General features: G+C 42.4%; 1 protein-coding gene across 1 annotated transcript in view; it reads right to left on the bottom strand.

Annotated features, from left to right (window-relative positions):
- The window catches only part of ITGA4 (integrin subunit alpha 4), a 238,913-nt gene that overhangs the window by 90,635 nt on the left and 121,940 nt on the right, over positions 1 to 26,338 (bottom strand). Inside the window, exons 11-14 of the mRNA XM_073577489.1 lie at positions 15,005 to 15,099; positions 12,462 to 12,552; positions 5,927 to 5,972; positions 5,523 to 5,677 (exon numbers count right to left, since the gene is read on the bottom strand). Of these exons, the coding sequence (XP_073433590.1) occupies positions 5,523 to 5,677; positions 5,927 to 5,972; positions 12,462 to 12,552; positions 15,005 to 15,099 (387 nt within the window). The remainder of the gene's footprint in view (positions 1 to 5,522; positions 5,678 to 5,926; positions 5,973 to 12,461; positions 12,553 to 15,004; positions 15,100 to 26,338) is intronic.

The raw sequence follows: 26,338 nt of genomic DNA, 5'->3' as shown, positions 1-26,338 counted from the left end.
CAGATCAGCGATCTATCACAGGCACTGCTGCAGGCTTCCTCATGCCTGCGCTCTGCGGGCAGTGAAGAAGCCAGCTCCCTGCAGGCCCCCGAAGGTCCCCGTCGCCATATTGGATCCGGGGACCTGCAGGGAAGGCGACCCCCGCAGCGGCGCTACACATCACGCTGCTGTGGGGGTCGCAGGGAAGCACGGAGGGAGCCCCCTCCCTGCCGATGCTTCCTTTAATCCCTGTTACACCGCGATCATGTTTCAATGTAGGAAAGGGGTTAATATTCATTCTGAAAAAAATAACTTAGGCCCATCTTTGACAAAAATTGAACTGACAGCGCAGTGAGGTGTAAGGTTACACATCCTAATATCCCCTTTGGAGAGGTGAGAGAAGCAGAATGAGAGGCAAAGAATTACGTTGTGCAGATGGTAGCTTATCCTACAGTTGTATTCACTGCTACACTGCTCAGTACTGCTGGCAGCTGGCTAAGTTAGGGTATAACCTGCTGAATGTTGGATGTCTGATGACTGGTACCCCCAGTGATCTCTAGATAAAGCTTCTGGGATACCTGATAGAAGGGTATTGCAGCCTTTTCTTAAATGGAGCTAATGTGAACCTGCTCGATCTCTACTTCACTGATTGCCTATGGAACTGATGGAAATATCTGAGTTCTGTATTCGACAGTCCCAATACCAAATATTCATCCTGGTTGTTTTAAAATCATCACTAGATGGTTTGGTCTCCGTGCATCAAGGCAGGGCTGTGGGTAGGGTCTTTGGCTCTGCCACGGCCCCTCCACTGCCTCTGGTATAGTTATCCTCTTGCTTATTTAAAGTTTGTCCCTGCGCCATTCTAGCTACATGCATCACTTGTGTTTCTTGATCTCCAGTCAGTTTACAATAAATGGAACCGGTGGTAGTGCATGCACAGATTAAGATCTCTGTTAAATGATGAGCTGAGATGTCATACTGTACATACACCACTACCGGCACCATTTTACTGAAGCCAACTCTGAGATCAATCTACAAAATTTAAGTAAGGAAGGCGATAAAGACTCCAGAGGCAGTGGAGGGGTGTGGAACAGCCGAAGACCCTACCACTTTCCTGCTCCAGTGCATGAAGACCAAAACTTCAAATGATTATTTTAAAACAACCAGGCTGCAGATTTGTTCACTGAATATACACTACCGTTCAAAAGTTTAGGGTCACTTAGAAATTTCCTTATTTTTGAAAGAAAAGCAAATTTTTTGCCATTGAAGCTAGCATTAAATGATTCAGAAATACACTCTATACATTGTTAATGTGGTAAATGACTATTCTATCTGCAAACATCTGGTTTGCAATGCAATATCTTCATAGGTGTATAGAGGCCAATTTCCAGCAACCATCACTTCAGTGTTCTCATGGTACTTTGTGATTGCTAACTGTGTAAGAAGGCTAAAGGATGGTTAGAATACCCTTGAAAACCCTTGTGTAAGTATGTCAGCACAGCTGAAAACAGTTTGGCTGATTAGAGAAGCTATAAACTTGACTGTTATGAATGGGTCACCGAGGAGGAAAAAACCTAAACATGCTAAGCCCAGAAAAACCAGAGAGGTTGGTAACTATGCAGATTACAGATCCCTGATCCTAACCACACAACTAGCAGCAGCCGTGGAGCATACCTACGATGAACCTAGACGCCTCGTCACGGCCGGAGGACTAAATAAGCCTAAAGCAAGAAAAGGGGAAAACTAACTGCCCCAGAGAAGACCCCAAAGGAATAGACAGCCCCCACAGATGTATTGACAGTGAAACAAGATGAAAACACAAACACAGGCAGGAAAATAGGCTGAGCAAGCGATGGGGCCCAAACTAACTAGAAAGGAGAGGAAAGTAAAAACACTGTCTGCAATCTGCCCAAAACCCTACAAAATAATGTCCAACACTTCTGATAACAAAATTAACCCTGAAGTCACTAGACTTCTCCCACTACATCAGCACTCTGAAATATTGTGAGACAGAGCAAAAAGAGGCCAATCTAATAAGGGACAAAAAGCAAATTGGCAAATACAGATAAATAAGAGTGGAAATTCAGCACAGCCCCAGCCGGGGCTGGCTGACCACACAAAAAACTGAATAGAACAACAAAATCAAGTGTGAACATTAGCAGAGAAACTTAGTTTGAGCTGACTGGAACAGAGCTGAGAACCAAGACCTGACAAGCAGAAGGAATCACCAGCACCAGAGTAGGGCATCTGCTGTCTTAAATCCAATCTGAGATTCCTGAGGTCCAATCGTCATCCTCATTATCAGGTGGCAGATCTCTACTGATTAAATCAGCCTCACTACTTCCTGTTACCACCAGAGGGAGCCTGGAAGGAGAACTCACAACTGGTAGACCAGAAAATGAACTCACAACACCTGACCTTCCTTTGAGCTAGTTGAGAATCTGGAGCATTACATTTGTTGCTTCCAGTAAACTCTCAAAATGGCCAGAAAAAACAACTTTCATATGAAACTCAACAGTCTATTCTTGTTCTTAGAAATGAAGGCTATTCCATGCTAGAAATTGCCAAGAAACTGAAGATTTCCTACAACTGTTTCTACTACTCCCTTCAGGGGAGAGCACAAACAGGCTCTAACCAGAGTAGAAAGAGAAGTGGGAGGCCCTGCTGCACAACTGAGCAACAAGACAAGTACATTAGAGTCTGTAGTTTGAGAAATCGACGCCTCACAGGTCCTCAACCTAGTAGCTTCATTAAAGAGTACATGCAAAACGCCAGTGTCAATGTCCACAGTGAAGAGGCCACTCCGGGATTCTGGCCTTCAAGGCAGAGTGGCAAAGAAAAAGCCATATCTGAGACTGGCTAATAAAAGGAAAAGATTAATATGGGCAAAAAAACACAGGTATTGGACAGAGGAAGATTGGAAAAAGTGTTATGGACAGATGAATCCAAGTTTGAGGTGTTTGGATCACACAGAAGAACATTTGTGAGACGCAGAACAACTGAAAAGATGCTGGAAGAGTGCCTGACGCCATCTGTCAAGCATGGTGGAGGTAATGTGATGGTTTGGGGTTGCTTTGGTGCTGGTAAAGTGGAAGATTTGTACAAGGTAAAATTTTGAATATGGAATATTTTGCAACGCCATGCCATACGCTGTGGACAGCGCTTGATTGGAGCAAATTTCATCCTATAACAGGACAATGACCCAAAGCACACCTCCAAATTATGCAAGAACTATTTAGGGAAGAAGCAGGCAGTTGGTATTCTATCTGTAATGGAGTTGCCAGCACAGTCACCAGATCTCAACCCCATTGAGCTGTTGTGGGAGCAGCTTGACCGTATGGTACGCAAAAAGAGCCCACCAAGCCAATCCAACTTGTGGGAGGGGCTTATGGAAGCAAGGGGTGAAATTTCTCCAGATTACCTCAGCAAATAAACTGCTAGAATGCCAAAGGTCTGCAATGCTGTAATTGCTGCAAAGGGAGCATTCCTTGACAAAAGCAAAGTTTGAAGGAGAAAATTATTATTTCAAATAAGAATCTTTTTTTCGAACCTTGTCAATGTCTGGACTTGATTTTAAATTCATTTGGCAACTCATTTGATTAATAAAAGTATGAATTTTCATGGAAAGCACTAAATTGTCTGGGTGACCCCAAACTTTTGAATGGTAGTGTATGTATTAAATTAGTATAATAGAGCCATGATGGTCATACTTTTAGCTTAAAATGCATGACTCTGATGACAGATTCTCTTTAAGGCCGGGTTCACACTTGCGTTTGGCTGGTCTGCGTATGGCTGCGTACTTTCTCCCTTAATCTCCACCTACGCTCCGCATACTTCCACATGCGTCCTGCGTTGTCCTGTGTACCTATCTTTAACATTGGGTACGCAGGGACATGTGTTGTGAATTCGCTTTCTGGCCTCCCTCTGGTTATTACTGAAGGTAGTGGAACTGGTCAGATTGACAGAGGGATTGCGAGTTCTCTTTCTGGGCTCCCTCTGGTGGTTACTGGAGGTAATGGAGCTGATCTGATTAACAGAGGCTTGCCACCTGATAATGAGGATGACGATTGGAGATCTGGGGTTTCAAATTGGGATTTAAGACAGCCAACTCCCTCTATCCCTGCTGGGGATTTTCTTCTGCCTCCTGAGGTCTGATGTTTTCAGCTCAGTCCCTGCATGTTCAGCAAAGTGTTCATTTGCTATTCTGTTGGCATTTGATCTGGTTTTGTCTATTTCAGTTTTGTGTGGGTCAGCCAGCTCCGACTGGGGCTGTGCTGAATCACCGTCCATATGTTACTGCTTGTGCCAGTTTGTTTTTGTCCCTTATTAGGTTGGCCTCTTTTTGCTCTGGTTTCAGAATATACCAGAGTGCTAATATAGTGGGCGAAGTCGTGCGACTTCAGTGTTTTTTGCATTAGACGTGTTGGACTTTTTGCAGGGTTTTTTGCTTGATTGTAGACAGCGTCTTTCCTTTCCAGTCCTGTCTAGTTAGTGTGGGCCCCATCATTTGCTCAGTCTATTTTCCTGCCTGCGTTTGTGTTTTCACTTTGTCTCACCGACAATATATGTTTGGGGGCTATCTATTCCTTTGGGGTCTGCTCTGGGGCAGTTTAGATTTCCCCTTTCTTGCTTTAGGCTTAGTTAGCTCTCCGGCTGTGCCGAGGCGTCTAGGATCATCGTAGGTATGCTTCACGGCTACTGCTAGTTGTGTTGATAGGATCAGGGGTCTGCAATCCGCTTAGTTACCAACCTCTCTGGTTTTCTGTGGCTTAGCTTGGGCTTGCTCTCCTCCTTCCCTTTCATAACAGACATGTGTTGTGTGTGGATGTGTCCTCATGAGGCGTTATGACGTGCCCACCGAACGCACAGAAATGCAGCATGTTGCGTTTGATGGGCACGACAAAACGCCACCTGAGGACGCATCCACATACAGCGCATGTCCCTGCGTACCCAATGTTAAAGATAGGTACGCAGGACAATGCAGTACGCATGCGGAAGTTGGTGAAGCGTAGGCGGAGCTTAAGGGAGGAAGTACGCAGCCATACGCAGACCAGCAAAACGCAAGTGTAAACCCCGCCTAAGATGTTACACGGACCTTTTGTTTTTTGCCTATGGAGCTAAGAACTTGTCAGCAAGTAGTTGCTAACTACCATCTTCTACTGTCCTGCCATGATTTCTTCTGGCTTAGCGCAGTCGCGGATGGTTCCTGACGGGTACTCTTCTGCTTCCTGTGATGTCACTGCCGACGTCATGCTGACTGACAGCTGGCTTACACTGTCTAACTGCGGGGAGTCAGCTGTCAATCTGCATGTCAGCCTTTGCAACCTAAAGGCAAAAAAGACTGGAAGAGAAGAAGCTGCTTTGCTGACATGAGGTTAAAGGAAGCACCAGAAGTACTACCCAAGCCGAGAGAAAATGTTGCATGGCAGAACAGACAGGTAGGTACTCATCTCCATTCAAGACAGGGCTGCAAAGCTCTGCTCTTAGGGTTCCAGAGCCACAATCTCAAGCTCAGATCACTGTCCAAGGACAAAGTATCTTACCAATATGACCAGGCACTCCCTTTCCTTGATACCTAAAGCAGATTGTAACATTCATACACACTGCTGGATGCCCTTGTTCCACACATTCATATCTCGTCCGATTCACAGAACTTGGCAGCTTTAAGGAGGCATCAAGAGTTATAACTGGTCTTGTTCTAAGATAAGAAAGAAAAACGTGAATTTGAAATCATATTAATTTAATTTCAGTCTATTAAAAATAATAATAATTAAATAATAATAAAAAAGTTTAGATCCACACCAAATTCAATTCTGAACAAAACCAGTGGAAAACAGGGGCACTGTTTCTGGAAATAGCTTTGATACTGTAATATGTAATGTACAGTAAAGTGCAGCCACGTTACAGTTGTGTGAAATCAGCCTACAATAAAATAATTAAGCCTCACCTCAGTAGAACCGCAGAGTCAGAGAGAAAAGCACCAACTGCAAGATCTGCAGAGGAAATACATATGAATAGGCAATAAATTATACAGCGATGGCCGTCAACAGTTATAGACTATATACATTGTAGGATTGCAGCTTTTGTTTTTCAAAGTCTGAAAGTCAAAAAAAAGGAATCAGATTTTGCAATACCTTCTGTGAGAACACTCCCTTATATGATGTATTGTCACACATTGTACAATCCATGTCACACAGTACCTTATATATTAGTATTATATTAGTCTGGTGTCCAAATAACAGTGCAATACATTCAGCAAATAATACAAAGATGTTAGCAAAGTAAGGGCTCGTTCACATGAGCGTATACATCGGCCGAGTGCTATCCGAGGTTTTATCGAACAGTACTCAGACCAATGTTATACTACTGGGCAGTGCTGATCAGAGTTATTTCTCTCATGCCGATTCGGCATGGGAAAACAAATCACAGCATGGTGCAAGTGGCTCCGCAAATCGGATCGCACTCTCCCATTTAAGTCTATGGGTATGTGGGAAATCATCGGACTGCACTCGGGTGTGATGTCCAATTTCTGTGGACTCCGAGATTGAAGAAGATGGAGAAATCTTGTCCTCCATCTTCTCCTCACCTGTGTTACCATTCTCTCATCCGAGACAATTGGAGCACACTATGCTGACACGCTAAAAAAACTCTGATCAGAGTTTAATTGGAGTGTCATTCCATAATCAACCCGATTCACTCGGATGAGAGAATGTACGGTCGTGAGAACAAGCCCTAACAGTGTATACAGTCCCAGAAATAATAATACTTTGTAAGGTTAAGTAGCAGTAGTACATGTACGCTCGTAAATCACCACAATGTGCTCAAGTAAAGCAATTGAAGTAACTAAATAACAGCTCTATACATTGGGTGACCGAACCACATAACAGCTCCATATTTAGGCCATCTTTCCACGCTCAGTATTTGGTCAGAATTTTACATCAGTATTTGTGAGCCAAAACCAGGAGTGGAACAATCAGAGGAAAAGCATAATAAAAACCTGTCACCACTTCTGTATGTACTCCTGGTTCTGGCTTACAAATACAGATATAAAATACTGACCAAATACTGAATGTGTGAACATAGCCTAAGAGTGATTAAGTAACTGCTTCATAAACAAAATGAGTAGATATTAGTTTCATACCCTCCTCAACATTGAAATTGCAACACAAGAATGAAAAGTTGTGTAAGGCCACATGCGCACGTTCAGTATTTGGTCAGTATTTTACATCAGTATATGTATGTCAATACTGGTGTAAAATACTGAACGTGTGAATGTGGCCTAAGTGTGAAAATCACCGGATGGATAGATAATGATATGCAAATGGTGAAAAAATGGAAAAAACATTTAAAAAACATTTTCCACTTATTCAGTATCGCGTATGTGCAGGAATAATGTATGATAGCATAATGGTGGTATAATATACGGTAGCTGGACCGCCTATTCTTCATTCCAGGTACACTAACAGTTGTGCGTTACATTGATTTGGTTGTGGCTCCAGTACTATTGCCATTTTTCCATAGTATTACAAAAACCCTTTTTCAACATGACAACACCAGGCCACATGTTGCTCGTGTCCTCTGAGTAGCCTGTGTGGCCTAACCGTGCTACCATGGCCTGCAGAATCTCCGGACTTGTCTCTCACTCTGCACATCTGAGACATAAATGATCGGCAATTGTCAAGAGAGTTGCCAGCAGTGGATCTTGCTGATTTGCCCAAGTACATTTAGCACGACAGAACATTGCTCAGACAACCATTAGTTAGCATGCAAAAAACAGAAGCCGCGGAGACACCATCACATGTTTCTCAACGCAAGCAATGACTAGCCAGGTCTTTCACCGGGAAGGAACAACCACGGGAAGGGCAGTCTCCAATGAAGAAAACCACATATGCCAAAACATGGTATCCATCCAAAGACAGCTGTTTCGGGGTATTGCCCCTCATCAGTGTGGCGTAGGAAACTGGCTAGTAGGAGCAATGCCTAGTAAAAGACCATGAAAAAATGAGGATGATTAACCTCATGGAGATCAACATCCGACACTGCGGAGACACCATCACGTGTTTCTCAACGCAGTGATTCTAGAGCACTGCCCCCATCCCTTATGGGAAATATGTAAAACATGCAAAAAACAGAAGCCGCGGAGACACCATCACATGTTTCTCAACGCAAGCAATGCATATTTCCCATAAGGGATGGGGGCAGTGCTCTAGAATCACTGCGTTGAGAAACACGTGATGGTGTCTCCGCAGTGTCGGATGTTGATCTCCATGAGGTCAATCATCCTCATTTTTTCATGGTCTTTTACTAGGAATTGCTCCTACTAGCCAGTTTCCTACTCCACACTGATGAGGGGCAATACCCCGAAACAGCTGTCTGTGGATGGATACCATGTTTTGGCATAGGTGGTTTCCTTCATTGGAGACTGCCCTTCCCGTGGTTGTTCCTTCCCGGTGAAAGACCTGGCTAGTCATTGCTTGCGTTGAGAAACATGTGATGGTGTCTCCGCGGCTTCTGTTTTTTGCATGTTTTACATATTTCCCATAAGGGATGGGGGCAGTGCTCTAGAATCACTGCATTGAGAAACACGTGATGGTGTCTCCGCAGTGTCGGATGTTGATCTCCATGAGGTCAATCATCCTCATTTTTTCATGGTCTTTTACTAGGCATTGCTCCTACTAGCCAGTTTCCTACTCCACACTGATGAGGGGCAATACCCCGAAACAGCTGTCTGTGGATGGATACCATGTTTTGGCATAGGTGGTTTCCTTCATTGGAGACTGCCCTTCCCGTGGCTGTTCCTTCCCGGTGAAAGACCTGGCTAGTCATTGCTTGCGTTGAGAAACATGTGATGGTGTCTCTGCGGCTTCTGTTTTTTGCATGTTTTACATATTTCCCATAAGGGATGGGGGCAGTGCTCTAGAATCACTGCGTTGAGAAACACGTGATGGTGTCTCCGCAGTGTCGGATGTTGATCTCCATGAGGTCAATCATCCTTATTTTTTCATGGTCTTTTACTAGGCATTGCTCCTACTAGCCAGTTTCCTACTCCACACTGATGAGGGGCAATACCCCGAAACAGCTGTCTGTGGATGAATACCATGTTTTGGCATAGGTGGTTTCCTTCATTGGAGACTGCCCTTCCCGTGGTTGTTCCTTCCCGGTGAAAGACCTGGCTAGTCATTGCTTGCGTTGAGAAACATGTGATGGTGTCTCCGCGGCTTCTGTTTTTTGCATGTTTTGCATATTTCCCATAAGGGATGGGGCAGTGCTCTAGAATCACTGCGTTGAGAAACACGTGATGGTGTCTCCGCAGTGTCGGATGTTGATCTCCATGAGGTCAATCATCCTCATTTTTTCATGGTCTTTTACTAGGCATTGCTCCTACTAGCCAGTTTCCTACTCCACACTGATGAGGGGCAATACCCCGAAACAGCTGTCTGTGGATGGATACCATGTTTTGGCATAGGTGGTTTCCTTCATTGGAGACTGCCCTTCCCGTGTTTGTTCCTTCCCGGTGAAAGACCTGGCTAGTCATTGCTTGCGTTGAGAAACATGTGATGGTGTCTCCGCGGCTTCTGTTTTTTGCATGTGTTACATATTTCCCATAAGGGATGGGGGCAGTGCTCTAGAATCACTGCGTTGAGAAACACGTGATGGTGTCTCCGCAGTGTCGGATGTTGATCTCCATGAGGTTAATCATCCTAATTTTTTCATGGTCTTTTACTAGGCATTGCTCCTACTAGCCAGTTTCCTACTCCACACTGATGAGGGGCAATACCCCGAAACAGCTGTCTGTGGATGGATACCATGTTTTGGCATAGGTGGTTTCCTTCATTGGAGACTGCCCTTCCTGTGGTTGTTCCTTCCCGGTGAAAGACCTGGCTAGTCATTGCTTGCGTTGAGAAACATGTGATGGTGTCTCTGCGGCTTCTGTTTTTTGCATGTTTTACATATTTCCCATAAGGGATGGGGGCAGTGCTCTAGAATCACTGCGTTGAGAAACACGTGATGGTGTCTCCGCAGTGTCGGATGTTGATCTCCATGAGGTCAATCATCCTCATTTTTTCATGGTCTTTTACTAGGCATTGCTCCTACTAGCCAGTTTCCTACTCCACACTGATGAGGGGCAATACCCCGAAACAGCTGTCTGTGGATGGATACCATGTTTTGGCATAGGTGGTTTCCTTCATTGGAGACTGCCCTTCCCGTGGCTGTTCCTTCCCGGTGAAAGACCTGGCTAGTCATTGCTTGCGTTGAGAAACATGTGATGGTGTCTCCGCGGCTTCTGTTTTTTGCATGTTTTACATATTTTCCATAAGGGATGGGGGCAGTGCTCTAGAATCACTGTGTTGAGAAACACGTGATGTTGTCTCCGCAGTGTCGGATGTTGATCTCCATGTGGTCAATCATCCTCATTTTTTCAACCATTAGTTAGCATTGATAGGATTGTGATAAAACATGTGACAAAAGTCACACAACCCCTAAAGGCCCCTATACAAATTAGACAAATATTGGCCAAAATAGCTGATATCGATGGGTTTAAACCGCAGTCTAATGTGTATGTGGCATCAGCCATTTCATGGTCGGGGGAGATGTCAATCAGGTATGTCTGATTTCGGAATGATGATCACATTTTCCTTGCAAAGATAAGCCACCATCTGATGTTTTAGTCGGTGGCTCTCTTACGGAGAACACAAGAGCGTTCGTACAAACAAGCTCTCCTGTATATGGGAGAGTCAGTTGAGATGGCCGTCGGCCAACAGTCATTTAATGTGTTTGGGAGACTTATGACCAGTCCTGCCCATCACAAATATTATTAGTTTGTGTGCTACATTTACAGATCATTTATTGTCCCACTCAATGGTTTAGTCTAAGGCTATGTGCACACGCTGCGGATTCCGCTGCGTTTTTTTCCGGGCGGAAACGCAGGTAAAACCGCAGGTAAAGTGACCTGCGGTTTTGCTGCGTTTTGGCCTGCGGTTTTGCCCTGCGGTTTCACACTTCTACTATGTTAAAGGTGTGAAACCGCAGCAGAATCCGCAGAAATAATTGACATGCTGCGGAAAAAAAACCGCAGCAAAACCGCGCGGAAAAAAACGCAGCGTGAGCACTGCAGTTTTGAAAACCCATAGGGTTACATGGTAAAGTACCATGTCTGCGGAACTGCTGCGGTTCCGCAGGGCCAAAACCGCAGCGGAACCGCAGCAAAAACCGCAGCGTGTGCACATAGCCTAAGTCTTTTGTGTGTTAATATACAAACAATGAAGGGCACATTATTTATGTGTTATTGCCCGGGTAGGATACAGTACTTCTCCTGCTACCACAATGTCAGAGTGATGTATGAGGCTTGTTTTACTGTACACAGGAATTTTCTCTAATGATCCGTTCAAGGAATAATGCTTAATAAAGGAAATCCAGCATAAAATCTTCTGACATGTCTCAATGATTGAAGGATCTAAGATTTCGGTGACTGCTCCTGTGTGCAATGCTCGAAACCATGTCTGTAGCTTGCCACGGACCCTCTGATGTCCAAAACATGTAAAAAGTTGATGTTTGATAATTTGTTTATTATCTTTACCAAGAAGCCTTTTAAGAACAAATGCAGATCTTACTATATTATTTTCTCAGGGGCAGGGCTATTTTGTTGCCATCTGAGATAAAAGTGAAAAAGGCTGGAACAATGCAGAGATGAATTGTAAAAGGAAAGAAAATTTGTCGAGTCCCAAAATAAATAAAATACTCAATTTATTTCAATTTATATAAAAGATCATACAGGTTGGGGATACATCTCAACGCGTTTCTGGCAAAAGCCCTTGTTCACTGAGATCTCGGCAAATTTTCTTTCCTATGATAAGCCGCAAATCACGACTATTGACTGTAGACCCATTACATGGCAAGACGGACTGAATTATACTATAGGACACAGTCAGGCTATCTTTTTGGTTCATTTTACCATGAATTGTAAAACTTTGCATCTTCAAGTCAGTGGAGGGGCTCATGGTCAATGATACAATAGGACTTCCCAAATGCCCCATAATGACATTTCAGGGAGGGCATGGCTCATTGTTGGGTATGGACACAGTGAGCTATCTGTTTTAAGACCCATGGATGTTCTTTGCAGGGGATAGCGGGCAACATGCTACTATTCCTTGGGCAGGGTATTTACTGTGGATCTAGGGGTAGGGCAGAAAAACTGTTACTTTTAGGGAAGAGTCAGATGGCCGTTTAATTAGGATGAGGATCGCCACTCTATTCTTGGACTGGCCCCTGGCTCTCCTCACTCGAGCATGATAGAAATACAGGCTGTAACGCTCAGGTTGGGAGTGCCACCGGCCAGTCCGAGCATTGCGTTGCGATCCTCGTTCAAGCTATACGGCCCTCTGACTCTTCCTTATGAAGTAGCTACAACCTAAAGCAGTGATTGTAGAATAAATGCATTTAGCTAGCGATTTGCTTTGTAACATTTACTGTATGTTAATCACCTTGATATCCATTTCCATCTGCATCTAATCCAGTGGATATAGATTGTCCAAATGTGCTTAACGAGTAGCCAAAGTTCTGTCCCCGTATTCTCTGTAAAAACACCATAACATGCAGATTACAATCAGTCCTATCATAGTAGATGTTGTGATTACTAAAAGGTAATAAAAGTACTAAAATACATGTATGATCGGTATTCTGTGCTGTGACTAAACGATGCTCCATTCTTGCCTAGCGATGAGATTATAGACAGGAATCAAGTTTGCGTCACTTCCCAATAACTGTGGAGGGAAAAATACGTCTATGCCACATAAAATGACAGTGGCATTATAAAGGTTGTACAACAATGGGGGCCTCTGATTTGCATTAGGCATTTACAAGATTTGCCCTTTTCAGTTTCGTAGTTGTGTTACATGAACTCTTGATGGCATTTCTACCTCACATGGTAATTACTACTACTGTTTAACTTACGGTTGCAATTTTTTTTCATAGTCAATGTTTAAAGCAAACGCAAAAGGAAAACACAATCAAAGGTTAATTCTTAAAGGGAAATATATTACGACATGTGAGCCGCATGGGAATTAGAATTTCATCTCTTCACAGAGTAAAAAAAAGAGTTAAAAATTGTCATGACTAAATGGGTTATCCAGTTTTAACAATACTTTTATATTAACAGGGAAGATTGATCACAGGGTGTCCTGGGAACTCAAGCAATCAGCTGTAATTTGTGTCATGACCTTGTAGCATATGCAAAGTAGGATGAAACATTGCAAGGTGTCCACTAAAGTCAATGAATTGTTCATGTACTGCACAGACATCCTGAGTATGTGCATAACAGCGCGGTAAACACCGCTTCTGATCGGCGGTGAAATCATCCCCGCCGGGGTTCCCACGCTGTCAAAAGACAGCGTGAGCGCAGCTGTGATCAGAGGTATAAATTTCACCTTCTGCAGCTAATAACAGTGACAGCAGGATCGACTGGTGAGAGGATTCATCAGCCGACTCCTTCATTGTAAATAAATAATTTTAAAAAAAGGCGTGGTTTCAAATGTATTTTTAGAACCAGCCAGGCAAAACTCACAGCTGGGGGCTGCAACCCTCAGCTGTTAGCTACAGCAAGGCTGGTTATCAAGAATTGAGGGGTCCCCATGCCGTATTTTTTAATTATTTAATTAAAAAAATGGTGTGGGGTGCCCCTCATTTTTGACAACCAGCCTTGCTAAAGCAGACAGCTGGAGGCTGGTATTCTCAGGCTGGTAAGGGGCCATGGATATTGGCCCCCTCCAGCCTAAAAATAGCAGCCCGCAACCATCCAGAAAAGGCGCATCTATAAGATACGTCAATTCTGGTGCTTTGACCGGCTCTTCCCACTTGCCCTGTAGTGGTGGCAAGTGGGGTTCATATTTGTGGGGTTGTTGTCACCTTTGTCTTTTCCAGTGACTCAAGCCCATGGATTAGAAATGGAGAGGCGTCTATAAGACACCTATCTATTACTAATCCTATAGCTGTATGGTAAATAAACACACAGCCAGAATAAAGTCTTTTATTTGAGCTAAATAATATTATTAATAATATAATAAAAATATTAATAAATAATATTTTTAGGCTGGGAGGCAATATCCATGGCCCCTTACAAGCCTGAGAATATCAGACCCCAGCTGTCTGCTTTTGCAAGGTCGGTTGTAAAAAATGGGTGGGACCCCACGCCGTTTTCTTAAACTATTTAGATAAATAAAAAATATGGCATGGGGACCCCTCTATTCTTGATAACTAGCCTTGCTGAAGCTGACAGGTGAGGGTTGCAGACCCCAGCTGTGAGTTTTGTCTGGTTGGATATTAAAAATACATTTGAAACCACGCCGTTTTTTAAAATTATTTATTTACAATGCAGGAGTCGGCTGATGAATACACCCGTCGGCTACTCCTGCTCTCGCTGTTATTAGCGGCAGCAGGTGTCGGCTGATGGGAGCAGTAGTCCCATCCGCTGACACTAGTGACCGGAGATGGACTTTATACTTCCGATCACGCTGTCTTTTCACAGCATGGGAACTGCGACTCTGACCAGCGGAGATGATTTCACTGCTGATCAGAAGCGATGTTTGCCGTGCTGTCATGCACATGAAAGTGCGACAAACACCCAGTTTTCAGGGGACCGAACCAGACCAGTAACTTGGACTTCCTGGTTAAAAGTCCGTGCTCGGTGTCTGTGCCCAAACAGTAGGTGTTCGGTATGGACGCCGAACTTTACTGTTTGGGTTCGACCATCTCTACTGCTGAGGACATTGGAAAGACATGGACAGAATTACAGCTAGAGTTCAGATCGTGCTAGAATATTAATTCCCAGATCAGAATGAGCTTGCACGATACCAGGTTCACTTTTCAAAGTGCAATATTTAGGAACCTGTGCCCTAAGATGGAAGCAGTATGAAAGTTTTATACATACTGTTTTGTGTTTGAGTAAAGGACTTTTGTGAGGATGGGAATCTTCAGGTAAAATCAGTAAAAATGCTCCCTGAATTAAAAAAATGATGAAGAATACAAATACCTGGGTAAAAGAAGGTGTAATGCCCTTTTCTCGCCCGTTATAAATATATATGGCTCCATTCATATTTTCCTCATGTGGTGCCCCAATTGCCACATCTGTAACAAGAAATATGTATGCATAAATGAAATCATCCAAAGACCTGACGCATATTAAATTAATATGCAGTATATATATTTTTTAAAACAAATTCATTTAAGTAAATAAGATATGCACATGCTTTTTGATGGCAACCTATAAAAACAACTATTATGCTGCAATGAATAGTGCGAAGCACTTTCAATTCCATCACTCATCATTACCACATGCTCAAAGAGACAAGGGCACATAAGAAACGTAAGAAATATTTCCACACTAGAGGGCAGCGTTACATATCACCAATCTCATTGTAACTGTATTTGTTCTATTTCTCAAAGTTTGTAAATTATAATCACCTATTTATCTTGTGTATATAAAAATAACATTGTACCTCAATTTGTGTAATTCTTTTAGTTTTGGGCTCCGCACACTGGTATTTTTTCCCCATTTTCTTAAATGATGCATATACCCTAGAAATCTATAGGATCTGCTGACGAATCATTCTATGCTGTTGCGAATACTGATTGAAGAATTGATGTAAATGGAATATCACATGCTAAGGTATAAATATAGCCTAAGTCAGCTTTTTCTAGTTAACGCTCCATTCAATTACTGGTAGATTTGTATGTATCTTGTATGTATTCATGAATGAGACAGAGTTTTTTCTCTCCAAATTGATAGCAAAAACTCCGTTTGTATTTGCTGCTATTTCATACAGTTCTTAAAGAAATAGCCTTGCTTTTTTAAAGAAATAGAAGTGGCTGTAGTTTATAAAAGGGGCTGTCCAGTCAAAGTAGAAAAGTCTCCTGTGTGATTTTGTCACGATTTTCCTGTATTCCCCAGTCAATTTGCATACACAAGACTCCATCTTAAATTGTCAGCTGTCCCTCTGCTATGGGGTGGATATTAACTCCTATGATGTCTTGGTATAGACTGCACACATAGAGGAGGACACTTGCTCTCCTAACTCTCTGCAGCACAATCTCAAAAATAGCAGTAGAGTGGAGATTATAATGCAGTACTGAGCAGTGTATCTGTGAATACAGCCCTGGTATTGGATAAAACACTTTAACGTAGCATTAGCCTCTGTGAGTTTGTGTCTGCATCTCTCTCGCATTCTCCAACTATTTTATACCTCCTTAATTTTGTATTAATTTCTTTGGGTTTGCTGTAATTTGGTAATACCTCCCATCTTTTAAAGAACAGAAAGAAGGAAAATCCATGCAGACATTCCAATGTTTTTCTGTACCATAAAAAACTGCTTCAAATTTGCATAAAAAACGCATTGAAAAAGGGAAGGGAATACATTAAAAAATGCAACAAACACTCAATAATAAGGGAAGATTGCTATTGCATTGTGTTGTACAGAAAAAAAGCAGCAGAAAAAAACGTTGCACTTATCCTACGTGTGACCACGGTCTCAACATTACATTTTTTATGGGTTTATTAGGGAAAAAAAATATCAATCACACAATTTTTTTACACTATTTACAGATCACCATTAATAATCTGATCATTGTATTAATACCATTACAGGAAAAATAAGTATATATGTTATTTGCTGATTTGTGAGGTTTATTCTATTTTATAAAGCACTTAAAAAATGACTTTTTTGTGATTGTTTTTCATTTTTTTTGTAGTAATTTTATAAGATGGAAAATGAATCTAGAATAAAGGGACATAGTCCAAAATCCATCAAGCTCAACCTATAACCTAACATTAATCTAGAAGAAGAGGAAACTCATGCAATAAATGTCAATTGCCCCTTATTAGGGGAAATTTACTTCCTGACTTTACACAAAGCAATCAAACTAGTTCCCTCGATCAATATCCCATCAAAGAATCTAGCACCCATAACCAGTAATATTACATTTTTTCAGTAAAGGCATCCAGGCCCTCCTTGTACTTTTATAGTGAAGTAATCATTACAACATCATGTGGCAGAGAGCCCCTTTGTCTCACTGCTCTTACAGTAAAGAATCTGCATCTGTGATTATGACTAGAGAAGAGCGACTTTGCCTTTTTTAGGGTCGAGTCGGGTTTCATGAAACCCGACTTTCTCAAAAGTCGAGTCGAACGAAATCGGCCGACTATAGGGAAAAGTCGTGAAACACGAAACCCAATGCAAGTCAATGGGGAGAAAAGTCGGCACTGAGTGGAGGACTGTAAACACACCTGGCATGAATTTTAACCCCAGAGGCGGCAAAATCTCTCTCTCCCACTCCCACTCCCACTCCAGCTCCGCTCCGCTTCTCTCATTGGCTGAAAAAAGTCACGTGCAAGCATTCGGCGAAATCTGACTTTGATGCTTGGGTTGCCGACCACATGGACGACTTCACACTGTGGTCTGGTTTCGTTTCATGAAACCCGACTTTGGCGAAAGTCGGCGACTTTTGAATCTGACCGACCTGTTTCGCTCAACTCAAATTATGACTAAACCTTTTTTCCTCTAGATGTAGAGGATGCCTCCTTGTCACCCCCTTTGTCTTGAACATCTATGGCTCTTTTACTGCATCTCATGTATATTTTGACTTGGCAGCAGCTGACTGACACTGGCCACTAAAATTAAGTTTATTATCTACTTGTTCATCAAAGATTTTTTCAGTGACAAATTTAATGGGTGTTTTACCATTAAGCACATTTTACTTCTTCCACATAAGTGCATCACCGTACATTTATCCACATTAAATTTCAATGGCTATTTCTCCACCCAAGCCTGCAGCTTACATATATCCCTTTGCAATTTCAATTTGTCATCCTCTGTATTTATTACTTTGCAGAGTTTATCATCATCTGTAAATTCTATTCTCTATGACCTCAACTAGGTTAGTAATAAATATATTAAGAAGATGGCCCAATGCTGACCCCTGTAGTTCCCCACTGTTAACTGTGACCCAATCAGAGTGAGTTGCATTAATAAGCCACTCTTTGTTTCCTGTCACTTAGCTTGCTGTCAGTCTAGCTATACATATTTTTCCCCTAGTCATAGTTTTCTAATTTTATGTACCATTCTTTTATGTGGCACTATATCAATAGCCTTTGAATAGTCCAGATAGACATTTCACAGTTTTACCCTGGTGCAATATGGGACAATAGTTTGACAGGATTGATATCTCATGAACCCATATTGTTGTTAAATTATAAGGTTAACATATGGTGATACTCTAGGATAGTGCATGGTTTACATTACTTTTTGCAGGACCAGCCTTTTTTTCAAAACAGGGACTCTAGAGAAATAATTATGAAATACAATAGTACTTCATGCAAAAATGCTTTAGAAATATTATAGAAAAAATTCTTTCTATTGGAATTGTATGTGAGATTATTGATAAAAACGTCACCTGTGTGAGCCCAATCTTATAACAATTAGCCTACCCTTCTTGCTCCTCGGCTCTGCAATCCCTTTAGGTTCACACTATAAATAGTGCTAATGTTCTGCTTACTATGACATTTCAACCCCTTGCTTTCCGGAAACATTTTGCAACTCATAAAAAAAAAACTTATGGGGAAATCATTGGATTTAGTTTTGTAATTTAATTGTGTAGTTTTCCAGCAGCTTCTCACATCCACTTCCTTCTTGATGTACTTCAAAAATTATTGTTTCAGAGAAAAAGTAACTGCACATATGTTTAAAACAAGAAATAAAGGTCTGAGTGAGAAATTTCTGGAGAAAATTACTGTATTTTTCGGATTATAAGACGCACTTTTTATACCCCAAAATTGGGGGGGAAATGGGGGTGCGTCTTATAATGCGGATATGCCTTATTGGCCGCGGTGGAGCAGGGTCCCGAGGTTGCAGCTGGAGGAGGCAAGAGTGGCGCATTGCTGCAGGCCGCAGGCTGGGATAAGGGGTTGTTCTGATGTGTGCCACTGCAGGTGAAAATGGCTGCGGTGCTCTGTGGTGTAGGGGGGCTACATTTTGTGAAAGCCTGGAGCCCCCCACATATCCATTACTACATTGCGGTGTCCTCCAGGAAAATGGCATGCTCAGATTGAAATCTTGGGAGACAAGATCATGGCACCCGAGATCTTGTTGCCAAGATCTCAATCTAAGCATGCACCGCCCCCAGTGGCCATTTTCCCGGAGCCCTCCGCACATCCATTACTGTGATGCGGTGGCCCCCGGGAAAATTGCCGCCAGGTCGGCACATGCTCAGATTGAGATCTCGGCAAAGAGATCTCGGGTGCCGAGATCTTGTCTTCTGACATCTCGGGATGAGATCTCATTGCCGAGATCTCACTCTGAGCATGCACTGCCCCGGTGGCCATTTTCCTGGAGGCCACCACATTGCAGTAATGGATATGCGGGGGGCTCTGTGTTTTCACCAAATGCCGGTGAAGCCCCCCCTCGCACCACGGATTACCGCAGCCATTTTCACCCACAGCGGCGCACATCGGAACGCCCCCTCATCCCAGCCTGTGGCCTGCAGCTACGTGCCACTCTTGCCTCCATGAGCAGCGACCCTGGAACCCGCTTCACTGCAGCCACCACCCCAGGTAAGCAATCAGACGCATGGATTATAAGAGGCACCACCATTTTTTTTTTTTTAAAAAAAAACCTTTTTTCCTATTTTTCTCATTAAAAGTTGGGGTGCGTCTTATAATCCGCAAAATACGGTAAATGATGACAATCCTTAACATCACAAAATTAGTTATGAAAAAATAAAATGTCCTAAATTTATAGTGAAGCAGGTTAAGGTGGTTGTTGAGTTCAGAACTCCCATCCTCATGTGCCCTGTTAGAGAATTCCTAGTTAAACCCTATCTGCAAAATATAACATTTTGACTCATCCCCTTCTGTGCAACTAAAAGTAAAGACATGATTTAAAAATTGATTTTGCTGAATCCATAATTGTCCACTTTATATAAATGTAAAATTGATCAATTTCTACAGTAAACTGCATCTACCCTCTCAAAAAGAAAAGATATTAAAGCATCCCATTTGTTACCAAAAGTTACCAACAAAGTCAAATGCCTGCCATGGAAAATACAAGCCCTCATACAGGCTCAGCAACAGAAAAAAAAAGTAAAAAAAAAAAGTTATAAGCCTTAAAAATACATTTTTTTTAACAAAGTTTTGAGGTTTTTTAGCCATTAAAATATAAAAAATGACACGTTTGGTATCTCTGTAATCATACAGACCTGTATCATCTTGTTGAAACAAAGAAAAAACCCAAATGGAGGAATTGCGCTTTTTAGTCCCCATGAACATGGTAAGTCTTAAAGCCAAAGTAGAACCACTCACAGGAAATAATTATATGATTACATTGTATTTTCCACCATAGAAACGAGTCTGAAATCAGAACAAAGCGTATGAACGAAGAGTGGAGAAAAGTAATTCCTATTAATAGTATCATGGAAGCAAGAGAAAACCATCAAGACTTTCAGACAGAGTCAAAACAAATGATTTTCTAACATGTGGGATTGTCAGGGACTTAAATCAGGAGTGAAGCTAACTTTGCCCCCAACTAATGCCTTGCATAAGTGTCTGGTAGCTGTTGGATGGACCGGCAGTTCACAACAATGACTAATCATCTAATTGTCACACTTAGGGCAGATCCAGACGAGCACATTATCGGTCTGAGTGTGATCTGACAAAACATCAGAACCCAACCGGACCAATGTTAGACCCAATATTCAGACTGCATGCAAGTCAATGAGTTCATTAACATTATTGGGCTGCACTTGGAGGTCAATTAATGACAAAGTCCAAAACACTATGAAAATGATGACATTGTATGCATAAAAATAATCTTTATACAGTGCTAACATATCATCGCTGTCCCCGATGGGCCTCACAATCTAAATACCCTACCAGTATGTCTTTATAATGTGGGAGGAAACTGGAGTACCCGAAGGAAACCCACGCAAACAAGGGGAGAACATACAAACTCCTTGCAGATGTTGTCCTTAGTAGGATTCGAACCCAGGACTCCAGTGCTGCAATGCTATCCACTGAGCCACCGTGCTGCAAGATCATAATGGTAGATTGCACTCGGATGACATCTGAGTGTAGACTGATTTCCGCGCACTGACACAATGGAGAAAGATGGAGAAAATTTTTTCAACATCTTTCGAGAGAATTGGATCACACTATACTGACACTTTCATCCAACTGTGATCAGAGTTTGTTTAGAGTGTCATTTGCATATTCGGCACAATTCTCTCGAATGAGAAAATCTACGGTCGTCTGAACGAGCCCTTATACGGCTACTCCCTAATATACATCCAATATTAAATTATTCCTTTAATATGCAGATGCAATCCACTAGCAGCACAGGAAAGCTAAAAAATATCCAGGGATGTCAGAAATTCTCAATGGCGAGGGTCAAAGCAAACACATAGTTTGGGACAAAAGGTTCAGTTTGCTGTCTAAGCCCTGTATCTAGATAAACTGGGCATAACAAAGAGGCCCCACCTAAAGGTGCACATATACTGTACGATAATTGTAAGCAAACATCCCTAGGAACGCACATTCACAATAATGATGCGGTCTAAACAGATTGCCGATCACTTGACGAACGAGCAAAACGTTCATTGGGTGAAAATATCTTTTTGGTTTTCACGAAAGATCACTGTCCTCTGCAGCACTTCACCCTATGTAAATGGAACAAAGACAGCTTACGCAGACATAATGGATCTATTAGATTTGTCAGTGCACATCGGAAGTGCAGTCTGCCTGTGTAAACAATATATTAAGCAATGGACCCAGTTGTTTATCACTGTGCATCGTGCAGTGTCAAGAGATCTTGAGACTCAGTGTCACGAGTGGTGTCAACGCTGCCTTCCTTCATATCTACTATATAATTGTCTAATTCTGTCTGTCTGTCTGTAATGGAAATCCCACCTCACTGATTGGTCGTGGCAGTTAGGCAGCGACCAATCAGTGACAGTTGCTTAGTCGTCATGGCAACACGGCCGCATTGCTTATTGTACAGGCACATTACAGCCGTTAAAGGCATCACTGCTGCATTGCTCATTACACAGGCACAGTCCTGTACATATTCTGGAGTACAATACATTAGGTAATTAGGTAACAGTAGAACAGTGACTGCAGCTCTGGGTGTAACTTGCGTACAATACATTAGGTAACAGCAGAACAGTGACTGCAGCTCTGGGTGTAACAGGAGTACATTAGGTAACAGCAGAACAGTGACTGCAGCTCTGGGAGTAACTGGAGTACAATACATTAGATAACAGCAGAACAGTGACTGCAAATCTGGGTGTAACTGGAGTACACTACATTAGGTAACAGCAGAACAGTGACTGCAGCTCTGAGTGTAACAGGAGTATATTAGGTAACAGCAGAACAGTGACTGCAGCTCTGGGTGTAACTGGACTACAATGCATTAGGTAAAAGCAGAACAGTGACTGCAGCTCTGGGATTAACTGGAGTACAATAGATTAGATAACAGCAGAACAGTGACAGCAGCTCTGGGTGTAACTTGAGTACAATACATTTGGTAAGATCTGAACAGTGACTGCAGCTCTGGCTGTAACAGGAGTATAATACATTAGGTAAGAGGAGAACAGTGACTGCAGCTCTGGGTGTAACTGGACTACAATGCATTAGGTAAAAGCAGAACAGTGACTGCAGCTCTGGGATTAACTGGAGTACAATAGATTAGATAACAGCAGAACAGTGACAGCAGCTCTGGGTGTAACTTGAGTACAATACATTTGGTAAGATCTGAACAGTGACTGCAGCTCTGGCTGTAACAGGAGTATAATACATTAGGTAAGAGGAGAACAGTGACTGCAGCTCTGGGTGTAACTGAACTACAATACATTAGGTAAAAGCAGAACAGTGACTGCAGCTCTGGGTGTAACTGGAGTACAATACATTAGGTAACAGCAGAAGAGTGACTGCAGCTCTGGCTGTAACTGGAGTACAATACATTAGGTAACAGCAGAACAGTGACAGCAGCTCTAGGTGTAACAGGAGTATAATACTAGATGGTGGCCCGATTCTATCGCATCATATATTCTAGAGTCTCTGTTAAAATAAAAAATAGTTATATACTCACCTTTCGACGACCCCCAGACTCTTTCCCTCCTCTCACCACGCGCCCGGCATCTTCCGGTCCCAGTAATGCTTAGCGAGAAGGGCCGGAGATGACGTCACTCTCGCGAGAGCACGACGTCATCAGCGGTGTTTCGCTCTAAGCATTACTGGGACCGGAAGATGCCGGGAGCGTGGTGAGAGGAGGGAAAGAGTCCGGGGGCCGTCGGGAGGTGAGTATATAACTATTTTTTATTTTAACAGAGACTCTAGAATATCCGATGCGATAGAATCGGGCCACCATCTAGTATCTATATAAACCCCCTGCAGATAGATCGCAAGAATGCGCTGGGTCCTCCTCCTGATAACAACTTTAGCTTTGTTTTTGAGATGTGAATATTGAATATGGCCAATTGAGTTTTTTATTACAACTATTGATAATGGATCAGATCCTGGTCATCCATTAATGATGACTTTTCTCACGGGTCAGAAGTTTTCAATAAATGCAGATGCTTAGCAAAGTCGGAAGAAAGGTGTCTATAAACCTGCAATTGCTGTTGGCCGATTGCTCGTTCAGCCGACAACTATTCCACCCAACCCTCTCATACAGATGCCGGCAGGGTATGGTGAAATGTACATAAGTTCTCAATAGGAAGAGTAGTTTGATAATTTGGGAGGTGTAAATACAGATTTATGCTTTGTAAACAAACAGGCAACCATTCTATGTAGAGACATAATTCCTTCACCCAACGCCAAATCTGTAAGAAGATCCCAGCCTACAGTGTGCACTTTATCATACTGCTGTCTTCTTATATGTGCATCGACACCTCCTAGTTATGCCTATGATTCTCTATCTACTAATCTACCAGTAGTTGGATGGATCAAACCTATAACAATTATTACTACTAGTACTGATTATCACATTACACTAAAATACTGCGTCCATCGGTATTGCTGTAAACACTACAGAAAAAATACTATCCACTCGACTTTCTCAACTATTCATGTAAGACTGGAGTCACACACAACGATTAACTAATCGGTCCGATTTTTACTGACCTAAATCGCACAAAGGTTTCTTGACCATGGATCCGTCTGTCATCCGAATTTCCTGTGATAATGCGATTTTAATCGCATCTAAGCATCCTGTTTGACATCCGTCTGCCGAGATTTTCTGGCAGGCTTGCAAAACGGACATATAATGGAGCCCAATGACAGGTTTTCAAACACAAAGGAAAGAATAGATATATACACATAGAATATACACTCACTGGCCACTTTATTAGGTACACCATGCTAGTAAGGGGTTGGACCCCTTTTGCCTTCAGAACTGCCTCAATTCTTCGTGGCAGAGATTCAACAAGGTGCTGGAAGCATTCCTCAGAGATTTTGGACCATATTGACATGATGGCATCACACAGTTGGCGCAGATTTGTCGGCTGCACATCCCTGATGCGAATCTCCCGTTCCACCACATCTCAAAGATGCTCTATTGGATTGAGATCTGGTGACTGAGGAGGCCATTTGAGTACAGTGAACTCATTGTCATGTTCAAGAAACCAATCTGAGATGATTCGAGCTTTATGACATGGCGCATTATCCTGCTGAAAGTAGCCATCAGATGTTGGGTACATTGTGGTCATAAAGGGATGGACATGGTCAGCAACAATACTCAGGTAGGCTGTGGCGTTGCAACGATGCTCAATTGGTACCAAGGGGCCCAAAGAGTGCCCAGAAAAAATTCCCCACACCATGACACCACCACCACCAGCCTGAACCGTTGATACAAGGCAGGATGGATCCATGCTTTCATGTTGTTTACGCCAAATTCTGACCCTACCATCCGAATGTAGCAGCAGAAATCGAGACTCATCAGACCAGGCAACGTTTTTCCAATCTTCTACTGTCCAATTTCGATGAGCTTGTGCAAATTGTAGCCTCAGTTTCCTGTTCTTAGCTGAGAGGAGTGGTACCCAGTGTGGTCTTCTGCTGCTGTAGCCCATCTGCCTCAAAGTTCGACGCACTGTGCGTTCAGAGATGCTCTTCTGCCTACCTTGGTTGTAACGGGTGGCAATTTGAGTCACTGTTGCCTTTCTATCAGCTCGAACCAGTCTGCCCATTCTCCTCTGACCTCTGGCATCAACATGGCATTTCCGGCCACAGAACTGCCGCTCACTGGATTTTTTTTCTTTTTCGGACCATTCTCTGTAAACCCTAGAGATGGTTGTGCGTGAAAATCCCAGTAGATCAGCAGTTTCTGAAATTCTCAGACCAGCCCTTCTGGCACCAACAATCATGCCACGTTCAAAGGCACTCAAATCACCTTTCTTCCCCATACTGATGCTCGGTTTGAACTGCAGGAGATTGTCTTGACCATGTCTACATGCCTAAATGCACTGAGTTGCCGCCATGTGATTGGCTGATTAGAAATTAAGTCTTAACACACAGTTGGACAGGTGTACCTAATAAAGTGGCCAGTGAGTGTATATATACAGTATATATATACACACACACACACATACATGTCATAGAGACACACACATATATATATACATTTATAATTCATACAGCACTTCATAGCAGAATAGTCGCTGAAACGTTTGCCGGCTTTTGTAAAATCATTCCCCAACCCGACATGAAATGACACATGGGTTACATAAAGTAAACCATTTCATTTCATGTTTTTTTTATATGTCTATCACTAATAATTAGATGAGGGTTTTTGTGTAAAATTTTGGAGTTGTAGGTGTTAAATTAAGGGGTTAATTCGTTGTAAAAAATTGCGGGGACTCCTGCTGACGTCACTGAGGCTTCCCCCTCAATTTTTTACAACAAATTAACCCCTTAAATTAACACCTACAACTCCAAAATTTTACACAAAAACCCTCATCTAATTATTAGTGATAGACATATAAAAAAAACATGAAATGAAATGGTTAACTATATGTAAACCATGTGTCATTTCATGTCGGGTTGGGGAATGATTTTACAAAAGCCGGCAAATGTTTCAGCGGCTATTCTGCTATGAAGTGCTGTATGAATTATAAATGTATATATATATATATATATATATGTGTGTGTCTCTATGACATGTATGTGTATACACATATATATATATATATACAGTGGGGAAAAAAAGTATTTAGTCAGTCAGCAATAGTGCAAGTTCCACCACTTAAAAAGATGAGAGGCGTCTGTAATTTACATCATAGGTAGACCTCAACTATGGGAGACAAACTGAGAAAAAAAAATCCAGAA

This window comes from Dendrobates tinctorius, unplaced genomic scaffold (genome assembly GCF_039654945.1).
Source record: "Dendrobates tinctorius isolate UK_male_01 unplaced genomic scaffold, ASM3965494v1 ptg000056l, whole genome shotgun sequence".
NCBI classification, from domain to species: Eukaryota; Metazoa; Chordata; class Amphibia; order Anura; family Dendrobatidae; genus Dendrobates; species Dendrobates tinctorius.
The sequence above is the reverse complement of the archived record's forward strand: the minus strand, read 5'-3'. Positions and strand labels throughout refer to the sequence as shown.